This window comes from Rissa tridactyla, chromosome 4 (assembly GCF_028500815.1).
Source record: "Rissa tridactyla isolate bRisTri1 chromosome 4, bRisTri1.patW.cur.20221130, whole genome shotgun sequence".
In the NCBI taxonomy this organism is placed as follows: domain Eukaryota; kingdom Metazoa; phylum Chordata; class Aves; order Charadriiformes; family Laridae; genus Rissa; species Rissa tridactyla.
This window is the reverse complement of record NC_071469.1, coordinates 72579036-72589333: the sequence shown is the minus strand read 5'-3', so window position 1 is coordinate 72589333 and position 10298 is coordinate 72579036. Positions and strand designations below refer to the sequence as shown.

At 59.4% G+C, this 10298-nt stretch overlaps 1 protein-coding gene across 5 annotated transcripts; it reads left to right on the top strand.

Moving 5' to 3' along the window:
* Positions 1–769: 769 nt before the first annotated feature.
* On the top strand, positions 770–10273 carry ACD (ACD shelterin complex subunit and telomerase recruitment factor). 5 transcript variants are annotated; one of them, XM_054201179.1, is made up of 14 exons: positions 770–905; positions 1406–1535; positions 4015–4139; positions 4678–4768; positions 5342–5421; positions 5631–5675; positions 6228–6262; positions 6632–6795; positions 6978–7065; positions 7212–7292; positions 7913–8011; positions 8275–8987; positions 9407–9483; positions 9702–10273. In XM_054201179.1, the coding sequence occupies exons 1-14, from the start codon at positions 796–798 to the stop codon at positions 9763–9765; spliced, it is 1902 nt and encodes a 633-aa protein (XP_054057154.1). In that variant the 5' UTR covers positions 770–795; the 3' UTR covers positions 9766–10273. The 5 variants fall into 5 exon arrangements, 2 of the variants coding, with proteins under 2 accessions (XP_054057154.1, XP_054057155.1); XR_008466387.1 differs by having other exon boundaries at positions 6981–7065; positions 8275–9483; positions 9702–9773; XR_008466386.1 differs by having other exon boundaries at positions 8275–9483; positions 9702–9773.
* Positions 10274–10298: the final 25 nt, after the last annotated feature.

The following is a 10298-nucleotide window of genomic DNA, read 5'->3' as shown; positions in this document are numbered from 1 at the left end:
AAACAAACCCGGACGTCTATTCTTCTGTGTAGCACTAATCCGTCTTGTCATGGCATTTCACCGCACTCGCTCAAGCCCATGGATGCAGCCACAGCTCCCGGAGCCTGGGGATGGAAAGACGCTGACCGGACCGAGCCACGACTTCCATGGCCTAATTTCAGCCCTGACCTGGGCGAAAGGAAGCGTTTGCCCTCCCACCGGCATATGCCTGAACATTTTCCGGGTTTGCTTGCTGGATTTGAACAGGTAAGCAGCTTTAATATGCGGAGAAGCTTGGAAGGATGTGGAAGGATGCTGCTCCTCCCTGGGGGGAACCTGAGGCTGTATGGAGCTGTTGGAGCCAAAACCAGAAGAAATGATAGGAAAACAAGGTGGCATTTCCGTGGTGGTTTGTCACCACGTCTGACCCACGGAACAGGGAGAGGTAATAAAAAGTTGGCCAAACGAGGAGGAAAAGTGCGTGCGCATCTGGGAAAAGCCTGGAGGAGAGCGGAGAGCTTGGTGCGGGCTGGGGATGGGAAAGGGGATGCAGATGGGAAGGGAGTCGGGGCTCGGGATGCAAACGGGGACAGGGCTGGGGATGAAAATGGGGACGGAGCTGGGGCTAGGGGTGAGGATGCAGATGGAGCTGGAGATGTGGACGGGGACTCGGATGAGGACGGGGACAGAGACGGGTTTACCGATACAGCCGGGCCGGGGCGGGCTTTCCGGGCCGCTCCGCCCCGGATCCTGGGGAGCCCGACCCAGTTTCCTCTTCCTGGGTCGCGACCCCGTCTCGCTTGGCTGCCCCGGCCCATGGCGGCTGTGGCGAGCGCTTCTCCCGGCGGGGCGAACGTCGGGGAGCAGCGGGGCCGGCAGGAGCAGACGGCGGGCGCGGCGGGGCAGCGGCAGGCGCTAGGACCCAGGTGAGGCGGGGGGACCGGGGCGGCAGCACCGCCCGTCCCCAAAAACCCCTGCCCGTCCCCAGCCCCACTGCACAGCCCTTATGCAGCAAAGAGAGACCCCTTCCCCCTTTGGCAGTTAAGAGAGTGATGGTTAAGTCCCGGACGTAAGAAAATAATTAGTGGGGGATAATAAACAATATGGGAAGAGATGGAAAAAAATGTCCTGACCCGGGTGGGAGACTTGGAAAAGGCCTTGTCCCACCCCGCACGCAGCTCCGGAGCCCGCCGATGGTCGCGGCGCAACGGGGATGCTGCAGGAGCTGCCTGGCCCCAGCAGCGCATCTTCCTTGGCAGGGTTCCCTTGGGATGGGCGTCCCTGCGGAGAAGCAGGCAGATTGGGGCTGGCTTTGAGCCATTCCCTGGGCTTGGGGCTGCGTTTGGGGTATAAAACCGTTCCTGGGGTGTTGGAGCTTTGCTGCATCCCACTCTTACGGTTTGGTGCCTCGTCTCTTCTCCCATAGGTTTGCATATGAGCCCGAGAACATGTCTTCTCCGAAACTCTACATCCTACAGCCTTGGATCGCCAACCTCTTGGTGAATTATGAGCAGCTGGATGCCAGTGAGAATCTCCTGGCCGGGCAGGTCCTGCGGGTAGGTACGGAGGGGGGTTGTCCTAAAGTACTCCGACAGCATTTGAAATCCAAATTCCTGGAAGCGTTCGGCGGTTCCCAATTCAGTGGCTGTGGGTGGGCAGCCCTTCTTCCTCAAAGTTCCCTCCCCCCTTTTTTTTTTTTTTTTTTTTTTTTTTTTTGAGGTGCAGGAACTTTGTTTCGCCTGTTTCTGGTGGCCGTGGCTGACTTTTGCACCCCCGGTAGGCGTGCCCTGCTCTCGTCCAAAGGGTTTGCGGTCTCCAAAGCCATCTTCTCTCCTAGCCTCGCACGGGCAGGCCTTCATCCTCCTCCTCGCTGCGTTGTGTCCTTCCTTGTACCGTGTTGTTTGATGGGTGGTGCTGGCAGTGGGTAGCATGAGGCAGAAGCAGCATCTGCTGAGGTGCCTGGAGCCCTGTCCTGGCCAGTGGTGAGCCTTGGTGGGACCACAAGCTCGTCCTCCTATGGATGCTGGCTCCTCTGGGAGAGCCTCTGTTGTCGGGATTCAGGGCATGGGGCCCTGAGGTGCAAAACCTGCCCCCGCCTAGTTCCTGGAGAGCTTTTTTTGCAGCGCTGGTGACGTCTTTCATGTTTGATCTATCCTGCGTGGCAGGAGGGAGCTTTAGTCAGGGGACTCTTGCCTGTTTGAGGCCTGATGGGCAGCGGGAAGGGAGCAGGAGGAAAACAACGGAGCGGGGTCAGTGCTGCTGGTCATTAGCTGTGGACTTGGAGGGACTGGCTGAAGGTGCTGTGAGACCACCGGGTGCCCAAGCAGGCGTGAGACCTGCACGGGCAGGGCAAGCGGTTCCTACTCGGCGATGGGTTGTGGTCATGACCTGGATGCTGGTGAGACCCAGCTCCAGTGCTCCGGTTTGCTGTTCGCTCACAGCCTTGGGGTGCTTGTAGCAGCGTCCCACCATGGGCATCGTTAGCGATCTCCTAACGTCTTTTGTGGAGGGAGATGGTTGAGGCAAAGCGGGTATTTCCTTCCTAACAGGAGGAAGGAAGATGATGGATGTTGTGATTTAAATGGAAGGAGAGATGAGATGGGGAGAAAAAAAAAGCGACAGCGGGCGAGAGAAGACCCTGTGGTCCTGTTCCCCATCCTGTCTCAAGATGTGGAGGTGGTGAAATCACTGGTTCCCTACTTCTTGTCTCAGTCCCCGCTGCCAGGCAGGAGCTCTGTTGCGCCTGGGCTGATGAAGACCCAGCAGTGAATGAGTGGATCCCCTCTAGGGCTTGAGAGATTAATGGGGAGAGGTGGCTCAGTGTGACCCGTCTCCAACCTACAACCCACCCCAGTCCTCCTTAGTGAAGGTTGGGAGGGTTTCTCCAGCTTGCTCTAGGCTCCAGCTCTGCCTTCCTCCTTCTCTAGCTCTTTCCAAACCTACCTCCTCTTTTTTTTTTTTTTTAAAATACTATTTTTTTTACCCAGTCTCCGTGAGCAGCCCTGCCTTCTTCTGGTACCGGTGCTCTCCTGCGGCATGCGCTAAGCCTCTCTGCCTCCGTTGGGAATGAAGAGCTGCCCATAGTGAGTGAGCACACGGTGGGACTGGCCACCTGCGCGCTGGGCTTCTCCCACTGGGGTGAGGGGACGCAGCCAGTGGAGACTGCCGGGTGGCTGAACTGGGATACCTACAGGAGCAGAATCCTGGCGGCATGGGCATCCTTGAACCCAGCAGCAAGCCTTGTTGGCTTGTGTGGGGAGTTTTGTGCAGTGGGAAGGGCAGCTCTTCTTGTCAGAAGGTGCCAGCTGACGACAGCCGGTCCCTTTAGCACGGTGGACACCTGTTCAAGGACATGGGTGCAGCCCTTGGCAGATGCAGGTGGTATTTGTGCGCAGTGGGACGTGCGATTTCACGTCCCCTCTTCTGCTCTCGTGTCCCAACGTCACCAGTCAGGTGAAGGACGTACATGATGTGTGTGACCGAACCGTAGGCGTGTAACGGGAGAAGCCCAGGGAGCAGGCAGGTGTGAGACTGGGAGGAGCAGCTTTAGTGCTTCCCTCGGGGGTTGTTTCGACCCAACGTGGACATGGCTTAGTAGAAGCTCAGGGTTGCTACACCAGGAACTTCATTCAGAACAAGGGCTGTAGCGGTCCTGCTGGTCACTGCTGCTCTCCATCTCCCTCTGCTTTGCAGAGGAGTGCATGTCCCAGGCCTGCCCAGACCCCTTTCGCCTGGATTCCTGCTGCTGGTTTGGGTGAAAAAATGCTTGGTTGTGGCTCCTCTCCTGCCTTGCCTTCGATTGCTTTCTCCCACAATGTGGTGTGTCCCTTATTCTCTCTTGGTGTGGAGCCTGCTTGGTCCAGCCAGGAGGCATGAGCACGTACCAGACCCCTTGGCCATGGGGTAAGCGTTACCATCTGGCTTCACAGTGAATGGTGACCTTCTCTTCTAAGAAGGCCTGGTGCCTGGTCCTTGTTTGTGGGGAAGTCTGTAAAGTGAGATTTCTTCTTCTCCCTCTCCCCCATCTCTTGATAGGTTTTGAGTGACTCAAGTGCTCCAGCCCAACCTGAGGTCCCCCAAGATGCCGTCCTACAGGTCTCAGATGGGTCCTACTACATCCGCGTGGTCATTACGCCCGAAGCTCTGCAGGCGGAGGAAAAGTGGGTTCCACCAGGACTCGGCTGTGGCTGGGACAGCGGTTCTCCACAGCTGCTAGTGGGGCTCCTGCCTGGTCTTGTTTCAGGTTGCGTTAAGCTTAAGCAATCGCAGGGTGGGAATTCTGCGTGAAAGAACTAAGAGAAGAAAGCTGGAATGCCATTGCTCTGGTCTCGGCTGGCTAGGAGTCCATGGCAGAACCTGCGATGCCATGTAGATGTGATTAGAAAGGACTTAAAGAGCCCCTGGGCTTTGTGAAAGGAACCAGAGCATTAACCATGGTAGCCTGGGCAGCTCCTTCAGTGCTTTCCTCAGTTTCCCTGTTTGGACACCCCCAGACTGGTGGAGTGCTGGTAGCAGAGCCAAGGATAAGCAGCAGGAATAAGTTACAGGAGCCCTCGGTCCCTGATGCTCCTGCTGAGACGCGTGCCAGCAGGCCCCCAGGGGGTTGACGTAGCGGTTGGGGGAGCCCCACTCTGTGTCTGGGTGGTCCAGCCCTGTTCTTCACCTGTCCAAGACGTCCCCGCTCTGCTCTTTTTCCAGCGCCCACACGCAGCTCAGGCTTTCCAGCCTTATTTGCAGAATTATCGTCCTGCAGAAGTACACGGTGTGTTTCCGGGAGGAGGCCAGGCTGGTAAGTGCTCTGGTGAGCAGACGCAACTCGTTCCTTGACCTTGCCGTGCTTCCTGCATGCTTCCCTGCTTTGAGCTCGCTGCTCCCAGGAGCCGGAGGCAGAGGAGGGGTGGCCTTTCTCCTCTCCTCTTTACCTCCATCTCCTCGGAGGGTCTGTTACAGTGACAATGGCTTGGCCTGGGTGCCGGGGCAGGGAATGACATAAGCCCTCCATGGAGATGTAGTGCATCTCCCTCGGGGCCACCTGACTTATCTCCTGCTGCCATGCAGCCGCAGGAGACCCGCGTGGACCACTGGTGGCAGAGCTGCCTGCTGTCCCCTCTTCAGGAGTGTCCCTGTGGCCTTGGGCTGGCCCAGCCTGGCCCTGTGGCTCTTGAAGAGCCATCGGCTGATGGGGTTCGATGGTACAAACTCCCCCAGTGGAAGGAAGTTGTCCTTTGTGGGTGGGCCCTCACCGTGGTTGGAGGGTTGGTGGCAGGGCTGGGGTGGGTGCGTGGGTCCTCGCTGGCCCCAGGGGAGGTGGGAGCGGAGGTGGGACAGCAGAGGTGCCTTATGGGCTCCGTTTTCCCCACAGGAGGACTGCGAGTTTTACCTCACGGTCCAGCGGTTCATTGTGCTGCCCATGGAGAGGCAGAGGTTGGAGTCATCCGACGGGTACGTCCCACAGGGCAGGCTGGGGCTCGGCTCTTGGGGGGAGGCTTCCTCATCTCCCCGGAGCGGCACTGACCCTGGGAGTCCTGGTGCGAGCTGGTCGCGTTGGGGACTTTTTGCTCTTCGAAAGAGGAATTGTCTCCATCGCAAGCTGCGAAGGAAGGAGGCGGGAATGCGGAGGGAATCGGTAACCGGCTCCTCTCTTGCTGCAGGAACCAGGAGCCCTCTGTGCTGCAGAAGATCAAGGAGCTCTGGCTGTAAGTAGGGGCTGGCCGTGGCTGGGGAATGTATCCAGACACCGCAACGAGAACACGCGGGGTTCTGAGCGGGGCTAGAGCAGGCTGGCGAGGGCAGGCACACCTCATGGCAGGCTCCTGGTTAACCCGGGGGACTCCCTGCGGGACGTGACGGAGCTGAGCAGACCACACGAAATGAGCTCTTGGTGACACAGAGGGCTCTCCGACCCAGCCTCTCCCTCTGAGCTGGGAGGAAACACCGGCGGGGAACTTGCTTCTTCCAGCCGTGGGCAGGGTGAGCCCTGCACAGCTCATTCTTCACTCCACGCTTGGAGCCCCAGCTCCAGAGGTCCTCAGGGGTCTCCCATCGGTCCATCTCCAGGAACAGGTTTCCCTGGTGGGCATTCCTGGGATACTGAGTGGAGGTGGGTGGCCAGATCCAGCAACCAGTGGGGAATCCACGACTACCACGAGCTGCTTCTTCCCAAGCTGGGGTGCTCGCTCTGCAGAGGGCTGCTGGCCTGCGCGTGCCCTAGCCCTAACCTGGCGTTGTCTTCTCCTTGGTCGTTTCAGGAGGAGTCTGGCGCTGAAGAACGCTCCCAGCTCAGGTAAAGGGCTTGGGGGGGGGCTGCCTGGTGGGGCTCCTGGCTCTCCTCAGCTTGGGCTGTGTTAGGCAGAGGTAGCACAAACCCAACCACATCTCAGGAGGCGACTTTGCTAAGCCCAAAGCAGGACAAGGTGGTGCTGACAGCTACAGCAGCGTTGGGCCATCGCGCACCCGTGCTCACGCTGCTGCTCCAGGACCCGTGTGGAGAAAGGAAAGATAGTTTCTAGAAGCAGAGGAAATGCAGAATTTTGTGTATTTCCACGGGTTTCAGTGCACGTGACAATCACGCAGCAGAGTAAAAGCGTTCGCAAGTGAGGCTCGTCTGAATTAAGGTGTCTTCTCCACTGACGTTCGCCTGTTCTTGCTCCAGAGCCATCCATCTCTCAGCTGATTGATGCCATGGGCCAGGACCAGCTGGAGGTTTTGAAGACAAATGCTGAGGAATGCTTGGATTTACAGATGTCCAAGGAGACCCCAGCAGCGGTGAGGGACGAGGTTCCCGTCACCCAGTGGGAGGCAGAGCGCAAGAAGGAGGTCAGTCTGGCTGCTGTGACAGCTGACGGTGGGGACCCTGCTGTGCCGGGCTGGGAGAAGGAAGGAGGAGGGTGGTGGGCAGAGTCTGGAGGTTTGGCATTCCGCTGCCAGATTATGGGTGGGCTCCCGCCTCTCAGGTGGGACTGCCCAGTGGAAAACCACGTCATAATGTCTCATTTCAGCAGGGTGAGGACGTCTTCATGGTCCCAGCCAACATCCTGGTGATCCCTCCTGAGGAGGAGGCGGTGGCTTGCGATGCTTCCAAGGCGGGTCAGTGCGGCGGCTTCGTCTGCGGGGTGGGCAGTTCGGCGTCCAAGCGTGCGAAATAGGGGTTTCCCTGGGACGGGGAGAAGATTTCTTCTGCTCTGGCTGCGGACTGTGCTGGGATGGGCTCAGCGGTGCCCCTTTCGTTGCAGACACGTGCGAAGCAATTCCCAGGAAGAGCGGCGACGAGACGACGGTGCCGGGTGACCCAGGTGTCATATCCCAAGCCAGCTGTGAGTAGTGGGACCTCAGATCCCATCCAGCCTCGTAGTAGTTTTCCTCTGAAGTTGGCTCAGCCTATCTTCTCCTTGGATCGAGCAGAGGAGGTACCGGCATGGCCAGGTCTTTGGGAGACCAGGACTCACAGCCCTGCCTTAAGCAGGCAGGGAATGGTCCCATACCGGCAGCCTCCTGAAGTTGAGCGGCTTTGGTTTTTTTGTGCTGGGAATGATTTTGTCCCTTCGGTGCCATCACGCAGCCCGAGTCACCCTGCTGGGCTTGTGTCACCAAGCTTTGCTGCAGAAGTACCTGCAGGAGCTCCATGTAGCGGAGAGGATGAAGGGAGCTGCTGTCCTGGACAGTGCAGGGTGTCGGAGAAGGTCTTCCTCCCAGCTGCCTGCTCTCTGGGCAGCATCTGCCTCTCCGCTGCCTGCCACAGGGGCTGGCTGAGGTCGTGGAAGGGGTCTGGCTGGAGTACACCCCAGTTTTGGTTGGAGAGGGCTCTTGGAGCTCCCATCGAGTGCTGTGCCTGTCCAAGACCCCGTGCAGCCTTTGTGACCGCCGCAGGGTTGGAAGCGGGCAGCCACTTCGCCAAAATCAAACGCCCCCCCACCCCCCAACTTGATCTTTGCAGCTGCCGAGTCAACAGCCTTGTCGGAGAGCTCGGAGGGATCCCTGGACAACCCCTGGAACAGGCTTCCCCCGATATCTTTGACCCTGAACTCTTCAGATGGTGAGTCCCCGTGCCCATGGGTGCCCCAGCCTACCTCACCGGCAGGAGACAATCCCCCCCCTCCTCTCACTGGGTGACAGTGTAGCTCCTCTGGGTGCTGGCTTGCTTTCCCCCAGCCGAGAAGTAGTGCTGTGGCGTTCCCCATTGCCCCGTGCCCGCATCTTTCCAGCTCTGACGCTGTCCTGCCCAACCCAATGTGCCGGGGCAGGTCCCACCACCAGCCCCCTCCCTGCCCACGCCGACCGTGTGTTTCCTCTTACCAGAGAAGACCTCTCAACAAGACGTTCCGCCAAAGACCCAGCAAGATGTGGCTGCTGACAGCAACACCCCGGACTTGCTGGAACAGTGTAGCCAGGACTCTGCCGAGGGCTTGCCGCAGGGAGAGCCGGTGCAGACCTCCTCTCCCTCCCTGCTCTGCTCCTACGGCAACATCAGTCCGGTGGAGACCGACGCCACCCGGGCACCACCAGCTGCAGAGGCAGCCTGCCACGCTCCCTGTGCTGCTCCAAGCCCGGAGGTATCGGGGTGCTCTCAGGCCCCCCTGCCATCTCCTTCTCCTGCTTTTTCCATCACACCCAGCAGCCGCTTGCAGCCCCTGCCCGAAGGGGTGCCGCACAGGGAGCAGGCGGACTCCAGCGGCACGGCTTTCCCTCCAGATACATTGAAGCATGATCCGGCTCGTGACAGGAGCCGGAGAGGAGGCGCTGTGCGTGCCAAGAGGAAGCTGCTGGCAGGAGATGGCCAGGCGCTGCCGGCCCTCGGTGGGCAGCAGCATCCCCAAAATGCCCTGTGGGGCAGGGGGAGAGACACGGGCGGGAGGCTGGAGCTCGCGAGAACGCAGCGCGCGAAGAAGAGCAGAAAGGAGACGGGGCTGCAGCATAGAAAGGAGCTCTCGGAGGAGGAGGAGGAGGAAGAGCAAGCATCCCCGACGAGCGGCCCCATCTCCAGGCCGGAGCAGCACAGAGCTCTGCAGCCGGTAAAGATGAAGCAGCTGGTGGGGTCCCTTGTGGGGGTGGTCCCCTCGGGGGGTGGTACCCAGGGAGGTTCTCTGCGTCTCCCCCACCACTGGTGTCCCTCCCCAAGGCCTTTCCTCACCTGGCTGGTGGGGATGGCCAGTTGAACATGGATAAATGTAGATGGTGGCCCCAACCCTCCCGAAGGAGGATCTTGGGCACCAGGTTGAAGACGTGGTTGAGCCCATGACCTTGTTGGGTGGGAACTCGCTGGAACGTTCCATCTTCCAGCTCTCCGGGTAAAATAAGATGGGAAGAGCAGGAAGCAATTGAGGGAGAGACCCCAGAGGTTTCCTGGGCGTCTCGGGCCCATGTGGCGGGGCCATGCTTTGGGCTTTGCGGCTGGGGCAGACCAGCCTCCCCCTCCCTTTTGCTTCCGCAGTACGTGAAGACGAAGCGGGTCCAGTACAGATACGAGGCGCCGAGCCCCGAGCTCTGCGAGCGGATAAGATCCGTCAGGTCAGTGCAGCCATAGCTTTGTGTGGCTGGTCCTTGTCCCGTCCCCCCACCCCACCCCACCCCCCACCTCCATGGCTGGCCACATGGGATGCGGGCATCGCTGCTTGCATCCCTGCAGCGGATCCCCAAACTGCCTTACCCCTCGTCACCGGGCTGCCCTGCCGTGTGACAGCGTGTCCCCAACCGGGTCCCCTTCTCACCCTGGTCTGGTTTCGCAGGATCTCCAAGGCGATGGTGAAGGGGGCGTGCTGGATACTCATGGACAGGGAGGTGGACTCCTGAGCCCAGCCCGTCCTTCGTTTCTTCACCGGTTCAGCAAAAATAATTTCGAGCTGCCTGGGAAGAGCAGTTGGGGAAGGCGGGGGGGGTGGGGGGGACACGACACGACACACCAGGACCCCTGTCCCTAAAGGGACTGCTGAGTGGCTTGGCCGGGCTGCAGAGACCCTGGCTGCAGAGATGCTGGGGACATGACCTGCTCGAGGCCAGCACCCTCAGTGCTAAGGGGGGAAAAAAACACCCGTTCAGGGACGCCTGTGCGTGAGCCGGCGTCCCCCTCCCACCTCTCCATCCCTTCCAAACACCCTGGCCCGGCAAGCGGGGACAAGAGGTGACCCGGTGCCACTGTAGTAGGGGCAACAATGATGGCAGAGGCCCCACAGCCTGATCCCCACTCCGAAGGCAGCACAGGAGTTTGGAGGTTTGGGTCCTGCACTGTTTGTTGGAAAAAAAAAATATCCCGCAGGGTTATGCTGTAGAAATTAAAAATAAAAATTGTATATTTTTTAAATACACAGCTCTTGTATTAAAAAAAA